Source organism: Pangasianodon hypophthalmus, chromosome 4, assembly GCF_027358585.1.
Source record: "Pangasianodon hypophthalmus isolate fPanHyp1 chromosome 4, fPanHyp1.pri, whole genome shotgun sequence".
NCBI lineage: Eukaryota > Metazoa > Chordata > Actinopteri > Siluriformes > Pangasiidae > Pangasianodon > Pangasianodon hypophthalmus.
In genome coordinates, this window is record NC_069713.1 from 13,923,032 (window position 1) to 13,943,744 (window position 20,713).

A 20,713-nucleotide genomic window follows, 5' to 3' on the forward strand; every position below is an offset into this window, starting at 1 on the left:
CAATAGTATTCGCGTCACCTGATTTTAATGTTATGGCTGATCGGTGTATATCTAGCTTTTTCCACAATAAAATAAAAAAGTCACAAATGTTTCACAGTTCATGTATACCAATTCCTTACTTAGATTTTCTAATTCTAGAGTATTCAACTTGAAACCTGTTCTTGAAGTTTAAATAACATATGAATACAGGGTGTTCAATTTTTGACTGGCAGTGTATATAAAAGGTATTGCCTTCATATGTACCGATATACCTACCTTAACTTCTATTTTAGTCTTTCAAATGCATTATCAACTGCAATATATTTTATTAGCTAAATGCATTACTTTATAATCTGAGATTTATACTGTATGTGCATAAAGATGTGTAGCCTTGAGACTCCAGTAATCTAGGAATTATTTCAGGAATTATGGTATATCCCTGACATTTCCTCTTGATGTCAACAGGTTATCTTTTCTTCCATGAATCCTTGGAGAGCCTGTTCTAACTGCAATACAGTTGTGTGTTGGTGTGAAATTACATTCTCATCCATGTCTCCAAGCCTTTGACCATAATTTGAGGAATCATTGAACAAATCCTACTCCATCGAGCAGTATATTTTACCTACACCAATCATTAGTATCTGTAGCCCATAGAACTTATTTGGGTGGTGGTCCATTCTCAGCACTGCAGTGACTTGTGTTAACTGACATCTAGCCCTTCATACGTCCTCAGTTTCTGACCACAGGACTGCTGTTGGAAGGATATTTTTGGTTGTTGGACTATTTTCAAGCCAGCAGAGACACTGAGTTGTTTGTTGAGAATGGGGCACACTCAGTAATTTTTTAGGTACAGAATGCATGTCTGTGGTATATTTACCTGAAAAGGGCCAGGCCTGGTGCTGTAGATACACTCTTTTAAGAAATGATTCTAAGAAGAAGCCATGTGATATCATTGAATTCTCAAAATATTAAGAGTCTAGTTGACCAAGGCAAAAAGAGTAAGCGAGACAGAGAGAAAATAACAGCTCTCTCTCACATATATACATGTTATCATATCTATCTATCTCTCTCTCTCTATATATATATATATATATATATATATAGAGAGAGAGAGAGAGAGAGAGAGAGAACCAGTGTGTGTGTGTGTGTGTGTGTGTATTTATATATATTTATAACTATAAATATATTATATTTAATAATATTTAATAATATGTATTTTATTTATTTATTTTATAATATTATATTTAATTTAATATATTTATAGATCAAACTCCGTGCCAAGTAAGGATTTAGTTCGCCTTTGGTGGCCGGTTATTATTTCTGTTGATGAGGATATGTGCCATCTGTCATTTCAATATGGGATACTGACTGCACGGTGCAGCACGCGCGCCCTTCACCGAACTGACGTCACGGGTTTAGAATGTCGCCACGGGCCCCGGATCCACGGGAAAGCGGCTCACTGGAATGAAGTCGCTGCTAAAACAGAAAAACTCCTCAGCCTTACCTACGCAGCACGTCGAATACATGGCGAAGTAACGTAGGCCATTTTCCTGTTGTTTCTGCCTAAGTGAGGATGTTTGAGGGAAGTGTTAGGGGTTTATCATGGTGGGTTTAGGCTACAGTTAACTTAGCATGCTCACGCCAACAGATAGACGTTGTATCTTTAACGCAGAATATACCCATATCAGCTTCTATTCTTAGTTGTTGTGATATGCAGGATGGAAGACTGGAGTTTTCGCTTTCTTGGAATTTGCACGCCATTTGTTTCACATGAGCAAAACAAAAGTGTGTAGTAGCAACTTGCAGACCTCCTCGCACTGCATGCTCAACAGATTTTAAAAAAAAAAAAACTCCAAACAGTCCAGCACAGACATGAATAGATGCATGTTATCCCTTACGCTGACGGGAAAACCAAGCCTAAACTCTGCTTCATTTCGCAGATGAGAGTCGAGTCAGTCCGGCGGTAGACGTGGTGGAATAGAGCCAGCGTTTTGAGGAGGAGGTACGGACACTGACAATAACAATAACGCTGCAATGATTCCGGTTTTCTACACAATAACCTCAGCACTGATAGAATCCGGCTTCGCTAGTGATTTTAATCGCTTTAAGGCGACCATTTACAAGTTGTTCTTATCTCAGGTTAAACAAGCTAGCAGTTGAAAGAGGTTAGTGCACCCTCCCACTAATGGTAAGAGTGTAGCGGTGACTCGGATACACTACCGGCGAATGCAACATGTTGTTTTCGAGCCTGTTTGCAGGTAATTCACCTTCTTTTTAGGAAAGCATTATGCAGAAAGCTCGGTGTTGGTGTGCGGATGTTGGCCAGCAGTCCTCGGAATTGAGTTTGCGCCTGAACGGCTACGGATACACACAGACTCGGTGTGGTGTCGGTACACAGCTCGGTTATCTCCTACTTGGCCGCTTGTTTGGACGCAGGCCCTGTATAGTGAGAGTAAACGTTAACCGAGCAATTGCTTCTTTGTTTAAAGAGTCTCAAAATAGTTTCTAAACCTGTTGGGACCACACATACTGAATGTAGATATCACCTGTTGCATGTAGTCGTATCAGAAGCTGAAATGTGATACAGTTATGTAGCAAGTTTAGGCCATGTTTGCCCAGTAACCCTTACCATCATCACAGCTTTGTACATTAGGAAGCTACCAGTATTCCAGGTTTTGCTCACCATTGTGAAGTGGATATCATTGTACTAGTCCAGATGGATCGACACAAAAAAAAAAAAAAAAATGCACAAGGTTTCCGATCTTATTTTGATGTAGAGGTTTGTACACAAAGGGTCACGTCGAAAAATCAGGACAATAGCTATTGTGCCAATGGGGGATCAAGAGGAACTTTGCACCTGTGGGAGATTTGTGTGTACTAGGCTGTTTGCTGGAGCACCCCTGGAATTCCCCTTGCTTGAGAATAGTTCCCTTTTCCTGCTTTTTAACCAAAGGTTTGTTGTAGCAACTACAGTTTGCCAAGGTGAAGCTCGTAACTGTTTACATACATATACAAACAAACCTCACCAGGCCTCCATTTGTGATAATGTCCAGTCACATAATTACTAATTGGTTGATGTTTGATTGGTGACACTATGAGAGTGTTTGGATTGTAGTTATTTACTCATGTATTCCAACCATCAATCTATTTATGGCTGAACAGCCTTCTTAAACAACTGTCATTCTTCAATCAGTCTTTATGCACTTTACCGTTTATCCAAATCTTTAACACACTTACATAAACCAGATATGATTTTTTTTATGTAATTATATCTTTTATTTTAATAAACATATACGTACAGTTATTCTCATTCTTCTTACAAAAAAAAAAAACAAAAAAAAATTGTTTTGCCAGTGGAAGCCCGTTATGTCCGGTCCTACCTGGCTGCCTCCGAGAACTCTGAGTAGCCCTGAAAGACCTGCAGCACAGATGTCACACTCTGGACCTGCTTTCTACAGACCACCCAAAAAAGGTCCATCTGACCAGAGAGCCAAATATGGTGTGTATGACCAAAATGGAGCACCAGGTGGAAATGGTGTACCCTCAAGGTACATAGCCACTGGACCCTCAGGTGAGAAAGTCTCATACTTTTACAAGGTTTGCTGTATGTTCACACTAAGTTGTGTATGCAGTTTAGGTCTACAAGATGGACCGAAATGAAAATGTCTGGTATCAAATGGAATAGATCTCAGTGTGGACATCATACATTACAAAGCGTTAACTTTAAAATAAGAAGAGAATATACTGTATCTGTTAACCTATAAGTGCCTTGTTGGGTCAATGCTAATTGGCCAGTCCTGATTATTATTAATTTATTTATTTTTCAAAATCTATGACTTGGAACAGACTAGGAAATCTGTAACCAAGTCCAACTGTCATACCTCTGCCTTTGTAGCACTTTGATTTAATTCATTTCTGTTTTACTAGACCTACATCAAACTGGCTATGTAAAGTTTTTTGAGCTACATTGTTGACTAGCTGTACATAAAATGTGTGTCTGTGAAACTCAAGGCCAGCTTAAAAGCCTTTGGCAATGATGCATCTGAGCAATCAGATTAGCTGGTGAGGATGACAATATGGAAATATATTCTGATTTCATTTGAGAACAGACATGTTCTCTGGAAATCCTGAAGAACTGAGAGGCAAGTTCAAACTTATAATTCTCTTGGAAATGGTGGTGAATAAAACCTGTTTGGCTTAAAGGCTTTGTCCCCACCTTTTTGTTTTCTCTGCCAAGAGCACAATGGGGAGTGGAAAACAATCAAGAGTATATGGACAAACTCAGTTTTGAATACAGACAGAAAAATACATAGTTTATTCTTGTATTTTTTTCATAGGCCAGCAGAGAAGACTTTGGTTTTGATTTTGTGTTTCTTGACCTATTAGTGGATATGTACTGTCATTTGTGTGTTCTTTTTGCAAATAGCATACATTTTTGTGCATCTCTGAAGGTGTCAGGATTGTTTGTTAACTTGACTTTAGTGTACTACTAGTAGATACTTCTAACGCTACTGGTTTCTATTTTTCTATCTGTGAAATCATATAGTTAATTTGATGACAGTTTTAACAAAGATTTGGATAGAGGGACATTTTAATACATGTTTGCATGACAAAATGGAAGACATTGCCCAGTCTGAAAGGAATGTTTGCTTTTTTTACAGTGCTGTGTATATGTATGGTTATTTAGGTGGAAGCGTGCATCACCAGCACCAAGACGGTTATTCAGGGCCGTCATCCTATCACCCCCTTTCTCCAAAAGGAGAGCACTATTATGCCCCAGGGCATGGGCCCAACGATGATCATCTCTTCTGGAGCACACACATGACCAGCTATGATCACCATGTGAGTCCAAACCAGAGATCACAAACTATGTATGTGAGTGTGTCTGTTTATGGAGAAAGACACCACTGTCATTATTTTCCTAATGGACGTGTATCACTTTTGCTGATAACATAGTGGAATCTGGGCTGAGTGAGTCTTGTACACATTTTCTAGGCCTTAGTAATCACTTTGTCAACTCAGATGATTATTAAAGGAAATGGGCTTTTCTTTGCCCAAGATATAAAACAAAATTAACAGTTATCATGTGTTACACATTACAGAAAGATCTCTTTATTTAATGTGCTGCTGAAGTCAGGTTCTGAAAGCAAATTCTGGAAACACATTTGAAAACATACTTTGCTTGGCACCTGAATTGTAGTAAATTAGTGCATTATGAATAGATATGCTGTTTTGTCAATTCTTGTCATTTTCAGACACGTGGGTCTGATAAACACCTCTCTAGTATTGATGCAGAGATAGATTCTCTCACATGCATGCTGGCTGACATGGACAGCCATCCTCAGAACACAAGCACACAGGTACCCTAGTTCCTCTGTCTTATCTTTCTTATTTTTGTTCTAGAAATTAACATTTTGCAATAGACATTTTTTAATAAGCAGAATTTTAAAAATAAGGATGTCCAGACCATTTGTGCTTACTTTGATTATAACATTATAGAGACTGAAATATTGTGTGTGCATATATATATATATATATATATATATATATATATATATATATATATATATAATATTTCAATCTCTATAATGTTACAATGTGTACAGTCAGGTCCAGAAGTATTTGGACAGTGATGATGGAGTTTTTGTTATTTTGCCTTTATAAACCACCACAATGGATTTGAAATAAAACAATCAAGATGTGATCACAGTATTAAAATTATGGTTATATTTACAATTATGTCACTTTGTCCAAATATCTTTGAGCCCCTGAAAATGGAGGTACTTTGTTGAAAATGGCTGTAATTCCTAAATGGTAAATGCCATATTTTTGTGGAATCTCTTAAAATACAGCTGAAAGTCTACACTTCGATCACATCTTGATTGTTTTATTTCAAATCCATTGTGGTGGATAAAGGCAAAATCACAAAAACTGTCATTGTCCAAATACTTCCAGACCTAACTGTGTGTGTGTGTGTGTGTGTGTGTGTGTGTGTGTATATATATATATATATATATATATATATATATATATATATATATATATATATATATATATGTATATATGTATATATATGTATATATGTATATGTGTGTGAAATCACATTAAAAAATCTAGGCAGTCTATTTTAGAGTGAGTGAAAGATTTACGTTCACTTTCAATCCACGCAGCTATACGACAATGTGCCTTACAACAAGCATCTCCACAGCGAGCGCTACAAACCATCCAACCAGACAGGTGCTCCGTCCCAGGCCAGACCCTCCATGGGTTACCCTCCTCATCCTCAAAGCCAGTACCATCCTTCTCCACCTTATGCGTCCACTCCAAAGCCTGAATACACCTATCCATCCCCATCGTCCTCCGCCCACAAACCTTACCCCCAACCAGTGCCAGCCTCCTACACCACTGCCTCCACCCCGAGTGGGCCGCGCTTCACTGTGCAGGTCAAAACTGCCCAGCCTGTCACTTATTCTCAGAGCGGGAGACAGGCGGAGCAGGCCTACACTCCGCCCCCTCCTCGCCAGCATGCTACTTGCCCTGCCCCACAAGATCGCCCACATTACGCAGAAGTCCCAGGGCAGGGACAGGGCTGGTACCCACCACCACCACCTCCAGCCCAGCAGGCCCATGGTGATCCAGCAGCATATAAAGCAGGCTCCGGTGGTGTTCAGGTGCCAAGCAGGGTACAGGGACCACCAGGAAAGAAAGGACAAGAGCAGAGCTACCAGGCTAGTAAGGTGAGAATTTTCTAGTGGAAGTGAAAGACTTCACAAGAATTCTTAACTCTTTTTTGTCTGTGGACACCTAAACATAACACACATATGTGCTTTTTGAAAATCCCATTCCAGATTTAGGCCCCCCCTGCAGTTATAATAACCTCTACTCTTCTGGAAAGGATTTCAAGTAGATTTTGGTGCATGGCTATGGGAATTTGCCCATTCAGCTACAAAAGCATTAGTGAGCTCAGGCACTGATGTTGGGTGAGGAGGCCTGGGGTGTAGTCAGCATTTCAATTCATCACAGAAGTTTTCAGTGGGGTTGAGGTCAGGGCTCTGTGCAGGCCACTCAATTTCTTCCATCCAAACTTGGCAAACCAGGTCTTCACGGAGCTCACTTTGTACACAGGGGCAATATCATACAAAGACATCTTATACAATTGTGTGCTTCCAGCTTTGTGACAACAGTTTGGGGAAGAACCACATATGGGTGTGATGTTCAGGTGTCCATACACTTTTGGCCATGTAGTGTATATGCTGACGTTTAGCCATAAATGCTTACTATTTGTAAAGCATACAAGTTTTCGTTTTAACATAATGACATAAAATTACATTTTCACTTTTTTATGTGAAAATATAAAATATGATTACATTTGAGTCCACCGTGCAGACTTCTGCCACATAAGCCAGTCACTGCTTTGCTTTCACTAAGTATTTAGAGGAATTATTTAGCAATAGTTCCTCTTAGCAGTTCCACAAATAGGTTTTAAAGGAAATGTTTTGTGACCCTTAGGCAAACTCTTAGTGATTGGTTTTGTGAATAGGACCCCAGATTAATGTTTCATAATAACTCAGTTGTCTGTGTTGTACCACCAGGGAACAGTGCCAAGACCAGAGGAGGAGTTGGATCGTCTCACAAAGAAGTTGGTGTATGACATGAATCATCCCCCCACAGAGGAATACTTCGGTATGATGACTCATTCATGTCCTTAAAAACAATGAGTCAGTTGTATAAAATTTAAAGGGTGATATTGACACCTTTTATGTCATTATTCCATTCTGTGTCTGTCTCAGGCCGGTGTGCCAGGTGTGGAGACAACGTGCTCGGTGATGGGAGTGGCTGTATTGCTATGGAGCAGGTGTTCCATGTGGAGTGTTTCACATGTATCACTTGCCATGCCCAACTCAGAGGCAAGCCTTTCTATGCACTGGACAAAAAGAGCTACTGTGAGAGCTGTTACATTGTGAGTCTTATCTTTTTTTTTTGTACCTCCGCACCTTTATTTTTTTGTTTCTCTTTGCCTTTTCACATTTTACCCCCAAAATTCTTGTTCTTTTTTTGTCTTTACATTTTATTTCCTCTCTTGTTTGTGTTCTTGTGCATGGGCCCCTCCACCCCTACTCCCCTCCATCATTCTCCTAGACATCTTAATACCTTGTTTGTGGTGGAACCGGTGTTGTTAGACCCACATCCCTTTGTTGTTGTGTTTCATCCTTATTCAATATTCTTTCTTTTAATCTCACTTTCTCATTTTATCTTCTCACGGTGTTACTCCCTGTCTTGTGATTACTTTTGATTGCTTATCTGGAATGGAATTTATCCATTGCCTATCTTCTCATTCATAACTGTTTCAATTTGTCTCTTGTTTCTCCAATTTTTCTCAGAGCACATTGGAGCGCTGCTCAAAGTGTTCGAAACCAATCCTGGACAGGATCCTGCGGGCAATGGGGAAGGCATATCACCCACGTTGCTTCACCTGCGTAGTCTGTGGCTGCTGCCTCGACGGTGTTCCCTTCACCGTGGATGCCACTTCACAGATTCACTGCATTGAGGACTTCCACAGGTAACTGCACATCTGCTGATGTAGACATAGATTTTAGGGGCATTCTATATATACTTGCCTCAATCATAAGAATGTGCTAACCTTTCTGTCAAACCAAGTGTATTCACATGTATTCTGCATATTAGGGCAGTTGTGCTTCTGTGGGGTCATTTGTGTATGTTTAACTTTTAATCAAAAACATCTAGTTCAGTCTAATTTATAGTGGACACATTTTTAAACACTGTGTATTTCCTGTGTGAACAGGAAGTTTGCCCCAAGATGCTCTGTGTGTGGGGAACCCATAATGCCTGAGCCAGGTCAGGAGGAGACAGTGAGAATTGTGGCTCTGGATCGCAGTTTCCATGTCAACTGCTACATTTGTGAGGTAAACACATTCTGTTTAAGTTAATATGTTCAGTTGCTTTCTAAACTAAGCAAATGAAGCTATGAAGGAATTCTCAGTAAGTAGTCAGAGGTTGAGTGTTTGTGTTGCAGGAGTGTGGATTGCTCCTCTCGTCTGAAGGAGAGGGTCGAGGTTGCTACCCTCTGGACGGTCACATTTTGTGCAAGAGCTGCAGTGCCCGACGAATCCAGGATCTCTCTGCCAAAATCTCCACTGACTGCTAACAACAACCTTCTGTTCTCTTTCACTGCTTTTTGCTTTTTGTTTTTTGTTTTGTACCTTTTGAGGGATATTCAAAGAAGTGCTCACAGTAGGGCCTTTATTTTCCCCCTTTATATTAGCAGACAGCAAGGCAATGAAATAATTTCACATACATTATAGCTGAATTCTACATACTCAGGGTTTATAGTTAAGCAGAGTCGTGAAATAAGAGAGTCTTTTGCATAGGCCACTTTAAGAGGGCAAGTGATATTCCTAACTTTAATGAATAAGATGGTTAGTTTACAGAGGTGATAAGTATTCATTGTGAATAGCCTGTGTGTGTGTGTGTGTGTGTGCGCGCGCATGCATACATGTATGGTTGTTCATACAAGTTGCTGATTTCTCTGAACAGGTGAAAGGGCATGATCAGGGTTTTTTTTTTTCCTTACTTTATAGCTAAGACTTATGCTGTCACTAAGAATCTGTACTGTAACCAACTGAATTGTATTTGATTACATTAAATAATCAAAATTAAAATAACCTAACAGAAGTCATGACAGTAATGAGTTGAATTTCACTAAAAATGTCTTGATTGTTCACGTCCTCTAGTTAAGATCTGTATTTGATGAACCCCTGTTCTACAAACGGCAGGGGTCACATGACAAGTAATTGAGCCTCTGTGCTATAACACTCTAAGACTAACTTCCCGCCTTCTCTGCTGGTCTCTGAAGGAAATGTTGGACATATTAATGAACTAGAACTATTAACACTAGAACTGATCACTGTTATTGAAGGGTATCACCATTCTGTTTAATACCTGAGACTAAATACCATGTTTTTGTGTTTTGGTTCTTTGTCAGGATACAGTTTGCTGATCTGGGACTAGTATTTTTGTACCTAAAACCTCACCTTAACCACCTCATATTAGCGTGATGGTACAGTGTTTAAACATAATTAAATGAAGGAAACTGCAATGAGATTTTTATGTAAGATGCTTTAAGAGAGGACAACCCTACTGTATCATGCAGATTGATGTGAATATGAAATAGTATCTTAGTAGTAAAGTTGCTATAAAGGGATTTAGAGATGTAGTGAAAAAATTTGATTTTGAAGACTTGTAGTTGAAGTGTGTAGTGAGGTAAATGCTAAGATATAAAAGGAAGCAGAAATGAGACTGGTGGTCTACAATTCAGTGCCTCCTTAAAATAAGGTTGCCACTTGCAGCCCTCAGGGCAGGGAGTGTTTAAAAATCATTCTGGACTTAAAGAAAACTTATTCCTAATGGGTGTAGTCTTGTTTAAAAGCACCTAAAACAACAAAGAGCACCTTGCTTACTGAGTAGCTAATGTAGGAATAATTACATCCAGGTAAATGAGCTTTTGGCCTGGTTTGTCCATCTTGGTTGCTGGGGCTGTTATTTTGTTTAACATGTATATTGCTGATTGTCGGAATGTCATCTATGTTTTTTTTTTTTTTTTTTTTTTGGTTACTGAAGAGCTTTTAGCTTTTGTGCTCTTTTTGCCGGCAGTTTTTTGTATAAAAATGCCCTCATTATTGGTTGAGTTTTTCATTTGGCCTCTCTGCTGGTTAAAATAAATGTATTGATTTTGATTGGATTGACTTGCTTTTTTGATAGTGAAACTTGTGTAATGATTGGAATATCTGCCTTAAATACCTACTGTTTCTGTTCATGAACTTGCGAAATAATTAATGCTAAGACTAATGTCATTATTCACCCCTAACAGAACTAAAAGCACAAAATGTCAGTTGGCAATTTCTTTATTTATACAATTTCAAGTTGAAGAGTGTTTGAAAGATTATGGCATCATTGACTGAATTCAATTTTATTTTAAAATCTTTAATCTGTTTTTAAACCATCCACGATATTCAGTATTTGTAACGTTCCTTTTTATTTCTATTTTTACTTATTCTTGGTCTGTATCTTTAATTCTGTGGTTCTGAATATCCAGTAACTTGCCCATTTGATGTGAACATTCTCATCCCTCTGCATATGTTTTTACTTTTTCCTGCCTCACTGTATAACAATATCAGTGCCACCTAAATGCTTAAACCTAAATGTTTTATCAACGCCCACTGATACTAATGAACAAGTGCTCTTCATGCAGCAGAATTTCACCTTTTGTTTGTGACTCATTAATTGTGAAACTGACACTAGTGAATGATTATTTAAGAAACTTCAATTCATAAACCCATCCATCAGTACAGCAGGTGATTTTGTTTATCAGCCATGGGTGTAAGCTATCACTTAGTAATGTTAGTTATGACTATTGCAGATATATAAAACTGTTTCCTTGACTTGTGTCTGAGTCTGAATAGAGCCAATGTTTATTTTTTTTCATTATTTGGAATCCATATTTAGGATTGTACAATTGTTACACATCAAATCCTAAGACAATCTTTTTATACAACCACAAAATTAGTCTTATTACACGTTGGATATAGCCAGAAACACTATTTGTCTAGTAATATGTTAATATGTTTTGTTAAAACAACCAAACCGAAAATGATACACATGCACACTTTTAAAGCTGGCTACTCCAGATCCAGCTCTACAGAAATCGGACACCACCAAGCATGAGGATTGAATAGACAACATACATAGCTAAAGCATAAACGTCCTTTAAAAATAAATCCACCATGCAACCAATGCAGCTACTTCATACAATGGTGTGGCTAACAGGAGGTGAATGTCTTCCAGAAGAAGTTCCGGCAGCCAGCTTTCCTTTCACGCGGAGTTAAGGGAAGATGGCGTAGGACGCGGTTCACCTCCATGTCATCATCAGCAAGGCTGTCATTCTGTGATTCTGGGATCTCCAGCTCAGAAAGGAGCTTCAGCAGAAGTATGCGGGAAAGGTCCTATGGACAGGATAAGATAAATTATCCTGAAACATGTAAAGCAAATAGCAAAATCAGCAGAACATGATCTAATTAAAAATAATTCCTATAATTATATAATTTTGGCCTGGTGGAATTTCATAATTATACTAGAAATTGGAGGAAAATCCAGATGTTCATATAAATTGTTTACTCATTAAAATTTGTATATGAGAAAAAAATGGTTCTATATGTCAGAAGAACTGATGATTGACATGACAAAAATCTCTGCATTACAAATAAAGATAATAGAATGTTGCATTATGAAATAAAAGCTAGTTAAATTCTGTTTTCAAGAAAATCACAAATTATTCTTACCTCCTTCCCATCTGCCTCGTTTTGGAGCAGATGTGCCAGTAAGTCGGTTCTGGGAGCTGTTCTGACCCTACTCGCTAACACGAGAAGGGACAGAGCCAACACCACTACCTGCATTTGAGAACACATCCTAGTGTTCATCCAAGAAACCCAGGCCTATTACCTCACCTGGTGCAAAGAGAGCTGATCACGGTGGTCCAACAGCAGTATGAAGTGGGTTATATACAAGTCAGAGAAAGGCGGGTGTCTGGAGACCTGTTATTGGTCCAGAGAGTGAAAGGCGTAAAAGGATGCCGGTTATGCGGATGTAGACATGAGTACGTTATGGAGGTGTAGGCTCTGCGTTTGTTTGTGGGAGGGGTAGGTGTAAGTGTGTGTGGTTGTGTGTCAGGATGAAAGTCAGGGTGTGTGAGGGATGTCTCAGTGGGGAAAAACTTTGATAAGGTCACAGGGAAATGTTACCTTTCTGACGTCTCATCATATAGCCAAAAAAAAAAAAAAAAAAAACTTTCAAAAACATCTACCTTAAGCCAATGTCTGAAGTGGCCCTCCCATTTTACCTATAAAGAGAAGCATTCTGAATGGATCAAGAAGCCTGGTCTTGTGATACTGGCTGCCAAATAATGGAGTCCACTGACGTACAACTCTGTTAAGGCCAGAAGTGTGTCACTTGTGATTAAGTGCAAAGCACATTCATGTGTCTTGGTCTCTGCATGAGGTCCTTTTTACAAAGACTTGCTAATGATGAGAAGTGACTCAAATGTTAATTGGTCTGCATGCCTACTCCTCTCTCAATAAAAGTCATCCTGTGCCATAGCCTATACAAGACACACACATGCTGGTATACACACCTATCACGACCTGGTATTTAACGAGCCCATATTTAAACTGAAATCCAAGTATACTCCATCACACTACTTGTTCACTGCAAAAAAGTGATCTTAGCAAGTGAAAATATTGTGAATATAGTCAAATTTATCTAGTATTACCTATTATAAGATTACAATGAATATATGATTACTATCATTCCTTATTTCTAGTGTTCTAGTGTTACTATCCTCAACTGTTATCTCTGAGATTTACCTATGGATATTCTAATGCATAGCACTATTGATTTGTGCCAAGTTCGGCTATGTAAGCGTACATTAAAAATAAAATGCAGTATAGTTATTAGCAAATCTTTCCAATCCCCAGACTCTGGCTTCCCTGATTAACCTGATGGCCTCTCCTGCCTGGCTATCACCATTCACAAACAGGGCCCTGGGCCAGGTCAAAGCCATACATAACATACTGGGCTCCCTTTATTATTTGCCTCTAGAGGATTTGGAGCAGTATGTCAAAATCCTTCCTGCTCACACTGGTAATATAAGTATCACCTTTGATCAGTTAACCTTGCTGCTTGAACTAAAAATGAATGGGGCTGCAATTTGAATGAAGGAAATAAAAAGTACCTTTGGCACAATATTAATTAACAGAATGATTTAACAAGAATTCAATACTTAACTATCATCATTATTGTATATGACTCTGTTGGTCATTAATATACTCTACATTCTTTCCAAAGCATTAGATGAGTATGTCTCTTTATGGACCTTATAACAAAGTGTTACTACATACTATATCCTACCCATAACAGTTACTTAACTGTGATGTAGAAATATGGGAAAACTGGTGACAGTGAACTTTATCATGTTGGCCTAGAATTATATTCTTAGAAGAGTATAAAATTTAGAAGAGCTCTCAGACTGTCCCTCTGGGGGAAGCCTATAACAGAATGTTTACCTCTCACAAAGGGTTTCAAGTAGAACATTTAATGAGGAACCCTGAATTATCCCATGAACCCTTAAAGAAAACTTTTTTTCTTCTAAGAGTGGAGAAATACTAGAACTAGTTGACATGATTTACACGACCAAACCAAAAAAATGACTGTTAATTATGCAATATGAGGAAAATGAATACAAACTGCAGTGTGAACGGTGAACGAGCATACACTGCTCTGCACTGAGGGTGTGTGCTAGCTGTGTGGTAAAGCAAACTAAGCAGTGCTCAGTCTCCCTTTTCCTCCACTGAGGCAGGCGGCCACTAGGTGGCACCACTGTAGAAAACTATATAAGTCTATACAGTCACTGATCACCATGACCAGCTTCATAACTAGGCTAACCAACTAGCATGTACACATGCGGGGCCTGCTTTTGTTTTTTTTCCGTTTTCCTGCGTGTTGGGATAAATTCACATATTTACAGTTTATTTTGGTTGAATTTAATTTGAATCTATTTATTTCTGTAAAGCTGCTTTGTGACAATGTCCATCGTTAAAAGCGCTATACAAATAAAATTGAATTGTATCCGGTTTTAGATCTCATTCTTGCTTTGAATGATTTGCAGCAAAAACAAACAAACAAATAATTTTTTTTTTTTTTAATTCCCACTTTCCGATACCATTCAATCTTGTTTTGTAGTGTCCCCTAAAAACTTTTATGCTAGCAGTGAAGACTTTTATGCCAGCGCCCGCCGGCTTTCAGTTTCCGGTACATGGCGGAAGTTTAGTGCCTGTGTTTGATGCAGGAGTTTGTTAACTGTTTGTTGGCGCCACTATAGCGAGTATTTGAATCATTTAGTCATTAAGTATCCTTCAGTTTGAGTTTAAGATGTCAGATACATGGAGCGACATTCAGGCACACAAAAAGAAGCTGGACTCTCTGAGAGAGAGGCTGCAGAGGAGGAGGAAAGATCCAACACAGCTGGGTATCGGTATGCTACTGTGTTAGCCAAACGCTATCTTACCATGGATAGTAATGAATGAGCTTATATAGAAGTTACTTATTTATCCACGTTCACAGTTCATGTAGGGGAAAACACACGTTTGAATGGGTTTTATAGCTGTACTTAATACGTGCTGTGTGATACAAAATTCCAGCAATGAACAGATATCAGTGATCAGTGACTGTAGCCACAGAAAGTGTCCTGTTCTCTATTCCCTTCGAACATCAAAGTGCATTATGGGTATTATGTACCCTCTAAGACAGGGGTATCCTAGGTCAGGTCGTGGAGGGCCACAGCTCTACACAGATTTGTGTTAGCTCTCTCCAAACACAACAGATGTACTCCATGAAGGTTTTGGGAATCAGCCCATGAATTGAATCAGATGTGTTTAATGAGTATAGAAGCTAAAATATGCAGTGCTGTAATTGTCAAAGACTGGCATCTGACACACCTGCTATACACACCTGCTACATTTTTGTGTTTTTCCTGCTCTAACACACCAACTTCAACTCAGGAAGAGCTGTTAATTAGCTGATTAGTTGAATCAAGTGGCTGGGAGCAGGGAAAAATGCTGAGAAAAAAAAAGGTGCAGGACGGGGAGTACTCCAGGACCAGGGTTGGGAACTTGTGGGTTACCGTATAGCAGGTGTGTCAGATGCCGGTCTTCGACAATTACAGCACTGCAGATTTTAGCTTCTATACTCATTAAACACATCTGATTCAACTCATGGGAACCTGTGTAACTACATCCTTATCACAAGTGCACTGGATATTCCCCAGAGCTACAAAATGACATAAAATCTTTGAAATGGTGCATTATATAGTGAACATGGTGGTTTCAACCATACCATTGTCCCTTGAAGCTTAAAATGCTGATCTAAAACAGTGAAGATAGCCTTGATGATCTTGTTTGAAGTTCGTTCATAATTTCATTTGAAGTCATGGTTAAAAAGCCATTTGTTGAAATCAGTCCCCTCACTCTAATATATAGGAATTAAAAATATTGTTGACTGCATATTGTGTCTAAACATTGTAGAGACTGTCATTTTTAACCAGATCTCTCTCTCTCTCTCTCGCGCGCTCTTGTTGGTTTTTTTTTTTTTTTTTTTGCCCCAACCCTCTGTCAGAGGTTGGTGGTGGTGATGGGGCACCCACACGCAGTGACAGTCCAGGGCCAACCCTCCAAACCCCCACAGAGATGGAGGAGGAGCGTCCCCCTGACCCTGAATTAGAGAGAAGACTTCTGGAATACCTGTCCGAACTGAGCCTCACACTCCCCACTGACTCTCTGGCCATCACCAACCAGCTCAACTCTGTACGTATAAACATGCGAGAATTTAATCATTAAGTATTGTGTGGAGAATCTAAATGTTGATAAACTATGTAAAGAGTAAGTCTTTCTCCCTATTCCTCTCACTTTTCCTTTTTGTCCAACTTTCTTAGTCTGAATCACCAGTATCACACGCCTGCATCCAGAGTCTTCTACTTAAATTTTCGGCTCAGGAATTGATCGAAGTCCGACAGCCAACCAACAATACCTCGTCTTCGTCCTCGTCTTCATCCACCTTAGTTGTCTCTGTCGATCATACCAAACTGTGGGCAATGATTAGTAGTTCCACACCACAACCTCAGAAAGCTGGTGTGAAAAGAAAAGGAGATGATATTATTCACCAAAAGAGGGCTCCTGGCTCCTCCCCTTTGCTTCAGTCGTCTTCTTCGCCATCCAAAACATCATCTACCTCTTCTGCTTCCAGTTCACAGCTGGCTGGGACTTCTGATTGGAAGTCGGGATCTGGAGGAGTTGGGGCTGAGAAAAAGGGCCGAACCAATAAGGGAAAGACGTCTCACTTGGATATGGAGATAGAGAGCTTATTGAGTCAGCAGTCAACCAAGGAGCAACAAAACAAAAAGGTTGAAAGCACTCTTCTGGCTGTTGAAGCATTGTTTAGCTGTATTAGAAGAAATTATTATTATTATTGCATGTGTGTGTGTGTGTGTAGGTGAGCAGGGAAATCCTTGAGTTACTGAACACTAGCTCGGCCAGGGAGCAGTCCATTGTAGAGAAATTTCGTTCACGGGGTCGAGCACAGGTGCAGGAATTCTGCGATCATGGGACTAAGGAGGAGTGCATGCGATATGGAGACACCCCACAACCCTGCAACAAGCTGCATTTCAGGTTGGTCCAGTTGTTGACTACTCTCTATAATTTGTATTCTCAGTTTGTCACTTTTGTGAAGATTTTTTCCCCCAGATAATACTTGAAATAAAGTCATGTGACTTCCTTAGGCGGATCATCAACAAGCACACAGACGAGAGTCTTGGAGACTGCTCCTTCCTGAACACCTGTTTCCACATGGACACCTGTAAATATGTACACTACGAGATTGACAGCCCACCTGAAGCCGAGAGCGGCTCCACGGGACCTCAGCCCGGCACCACTGAGCTCACTCTGCATGCTAGAGACGGAGACAGCAATGTGGGGAAACTGTTTCCAGCTCAGGTAACTGACCAGCTGGTTATTGTAAAGACGAAGAGGAGAGCTGGTTTTAAATAGTGGCTACATACACAATTTATCTGGGGATGAATAGAGGCATTACTGGCTTCAGAGTTTGCTGTATTTAGTACATTTCTGTCCTAACAGCTGAAGAACTTGTTACTGTCTATGGCTTTCTCAGTGGATCTGTTGTGATATCCGCTACCTGGATGTGTCCATCCTGGGGAAGTTTGCGGTGGTGATGGCTGACCCTCCATGGGACATTCACATGGAGCTTCCATATGGAACTCTGACAGATGATGAGATGAGGAAACTTAACATTCCTATTCTGCAGGATGATGGCTTCCTCTTCCTCTGGGTGACTGGAAGGTACAAATGATGATGGAGTATAGATTATTGAATATGACATGAATGTTATTTGAATCTACTTGTTTTTATTTATTTTGTCACTTTAACATATGAGGAATCCTTGCAATGTTGTGGAGCAACTTCTTATATAAGAGAAATCATTTGAAATCATTTTCCGTCGCCGAAGTTGTGTAGAGCAGAGCACAGATTTGACCGAATGGAATGACGTATGGATGAATCTGCTTCTGATTCATGAAACGTCCCACAACATCAGAATGAGTCGTGATGAGCAGAACTGATGAATCTCACCTTCTATTCATTTTTGTATTTCAGCAGGTCATCATATGCTGAATTCATATTTTATTAATGCTTTTTTTATACATATAGGTGAGCCAAGTTTCCAGCCAGAACCTTATATCATATAAACAAAATGGTGAAAGAATCTATTTGAATCAAATATCATTGATTATACAATGTGCAAAAAAAAATGCAATATCATTCATTATACATTACCTTATTAAAATCCACATCTGAGCATTTTGATTCACATTTACAAATTAGCTACATATTGACACAAAACCCGTTACATAGAGTTACCCGTTACACTCTTACACTTTTATCATTACTTATACTACTTTACTTACTATACTTGCTCTAATTATTGATGATATTGTATTGTATTATTTAACTACTAGTCAAGCATTTATTTTGTTTGTTAAAATGTTATGCTCCAGTTTACATGCCCTCCGACCAGACATGCAGATATACCAAAGCTGAAATTGATAGCTAAACAACCTATCAGTGGAATTTACGTAAGCTTTTTTTTACGATCAAATGTAACTGTACACAACTTTGATAAATAAGGATCATTTTATCCTTGTTTAAACAGTTTACCTTGGTTTATGACCTATTACCTTGTTGTTGCTCTAGTGTAATGTTAGATTTTGATTTTTAATCCGCTGTTGTTTTGAAGCAGGATGTTTCACAGCCAGCAGGTTATCTGACTTTATTAAATCTCTCAGAATCTCCATAGTGAAAAATCTACAATCTAACAATAGCCTACTGTGTCTACGATGGAAACGTATACTGTAACATACAGTGTTTCCTGTTTCAAGTCAATATTTTTAGCACAAAATGTGCCTTTTATTTTTTGGAACTGCAAGACTGGTAAACCTTACACCTGGTTGTTTCATGCATCTTTCAGTGGTTGCTCGATAAGATTTTATTCATATGCATTTACACTTTTATTCATCTGCATTTTCATATATAAAATATGTCATGGGTTAGCCAGTTTAACTTCTGATTTCTGTATTTGTTCGGTTCAGTTTAGTTCAGTTCAATTAACTTTATTGTTATGATTTTTTTTTTTACAGCAGTTATAGTATTGCCAAAGCAGTGAAATGACAAAGAATTTTAGATAAAAATTAGCAATAAAGAAAGGATGAAAATTTTTATGAAATTTACTTTTATTAAAAAAAAAAAACACACACACATTCGGTGGAATAGTCAATCAGGGCTCTCTCTCTCGCTCTCTCTCGCTCTCTCTCTCTGTGTGGTGCAATTGTGTATCTGCACCTAACCTTTCCCATGTACATATTGACTTACCTTTGATATTCATGGTTGCTGTGAAAAGAACTCTTTGTTTTTAATGTCCTATAAGGACCGTGTGTTATGACATAGTGTGGATGTCATATTGATTGTCAATATACATGAAATAGCCAAGTGTAAATTTGTTTGTAGGATTTTTCTAGGCTCTGTGATGTAGCCATTTTTTCACTGTACTGTCATTCACAGAGCAATGGAGCTTGGCAGAGAGTGTCTAAGCCTCTGGGGGTAAGTACATCTGTCATTGAAATAAAATGTACAAATACCAGAGAAGTTTTTGTTTTGTTTTGAATTTTTCTTTAATTCCCTCAGGTATGAGCGTGTTGATGAGATCATTTGGGTGAAGACCAATCAGCTCCAGCGTATTATTCGGACAGGACGGACTGGACACTGGCTGAACCACGGCAAAGAGCACTGCTTGGTGTGTTTCTGTGTGCTTATGCCCTACATATTTTATTTTTCCATCTCTTCATTTTTAAAACGCATTTCTCTCTGTGTGTCTTATTAGGTAGGAGTGAAAGGAAACCTTCAAGGATTCAACAGAGGCCTGGACTGTGATGTGATTGTCGCAGAGGTAATTTTGTCATCAAATATGGTATTTGCCATACCACATTTGGTATGGTATCTGTCATACTCATTTTATACATTATACATAAATAAATTTGCTATTATATTCTACATATTTCTACATATTGTTTTAGGTGCGTTCTACCAGTCACAAACCAGATGAGATCTATGGAATGATTGAGCGTTTGTCTCCTGGCACTAGGAAGATTGAACTGTTTGGGAGGCCCCATAATGTCCAACCAAACTGGTAAATAGTTTAAGTGGGAAGTTTACAGTTTAGTTTCTTGTTTTTTTCTTACCTTACCCATTGTTTTTCTGCCCTCTCTCTGATTTTTTTAGGGTAACTTTGGGGAATCAGTTGGATGGAATTCATTTGTTGGACCCTGATGTAGTAGCACGTTTTAAAAAGCGCTATCCAGATGGAGTCATTTCCAAACCCAAAAACATGTGAAGACATACCCAGCTCACAGTGACTGCTACATGTTCAGTCTTCTCAGAGACTTTCAGGATCATTTAAAGGCGGGAAATCTTTTGTATTGTCAATCATTTTTAATAAAACAACTAGGTGAATTATTTCTTTTTTTAGTCTTTTCTTACGAAAGTGT

General features: G+C 38.9%; 3 protein-coding genes across 9 annotated transcripts; 2 read left to right on the forward strand and 1 right to left on the reverse strand.

The window, feature by feature from the left end:
* Positions 1–1,325: 1,325 nt before the first annotated feature.
* Positions 1,326–10,738, forward strand: trip6 (thyroid hormone receptor interactor 6). 6 transcript variants are annotated; one of them, XM_026936242.3, is made up of 11 exons: positions 1,327–1,584; positions 1,920–1,981; positions 3,334–3,550; positions 4,667–4,821; positions 5,235–5,339; positions 6,150–6,716; positions 7,572–7,662; positions 7,770–7,939; positions 8,361–8,539; positions 8,783–8,903; positions 9,014–10,738. In XM_026936242.3, the coding sequence occupies exons 3-11, from the start codon at positions 3,346–3,348 to the stop codon at positions 9,143–9,145; spliced, it is 1,725 nt and encodes a 574-aa protein (XP_026792043.3). In that variant the 5' UTR covers positions 1,327–1,584; positions 1,920–1,981; positions 3,334–3,345; the 3' UTR covers positions 9,146–10,738. The 6 variants fall into 6 exon arrangements, with proteins under 6 accessions (XP_053089580.1, XP_026792043.3, XP_026792041.3 ...); XM_026936240.3 differs by having other exon boundaries at positions 1,327–1,516; XM_026936241.3 differs by having other exon boundaries at positions 1,327–1,511.
* A 302-nt stretch (positions 10,739–11,040) lies between these two features.
* Positions 11,041–13,818, reverse strand: sst5 (somatostatin 5). Its single transcript, XM_034303958.2, has 2 exons — positions 12,336–13,818; positions 11,041–11,999 (listed from the first exon to the last, which is right to left on the reverse strand). Exons 1-2 carry the CDS (start codon positions 12,471–12,473, stop codon positions 11,817–11,819), a joined length of 321 nt encoding a protein of 106 aa, XP_034159849.1. The 5' UTR covers positions 12,474–13,818; the 3' UTR covers positions 11,041–11,816.
* A 1,023-nt stretch (positions 13,819–14,841) lies between these two features.
* Positions 14,842–20,681, forward strand: mettl3 (methyltransferase like 3). 2 transcript variants are annotated; one of them, XM_034303705.2, is made up of 11 exons: positions 14,842–15,076; positions 16,222–16,409; positions 16,538–17,005; positions 17,095–17,270; positions 17,381–17,594; positions 17,770–17,957; positions 19,731–19,769; positions 19,854–19,962; positions 20,050–20,115; positions 20,243–20,355; positions 20,448–20,681. In XM_034303705.2, the coding sequence occupies exons 1-11, from the start codon at positions 14,980–14,982 to the stop codon at positions 20,557–20,559; spliced, it is 1,770 nt and encodes a 589-aa protein (XP_034159596.1). In that variant the 5' UTR covers positions 14,842–14,979; the 3' UTR covers positions 20,560–20,681. The 2 variants fall into 2 exon arrangements, with proteins under 2 accessions (XP_034159596.1, XP_026791635.1); XM_026935834.3 differs by having other exon boundaries at positions 14,844–15,082.
* The last annotated feature ends 32 nt before the right edge of the window (positions 20,682–20,713 follow it).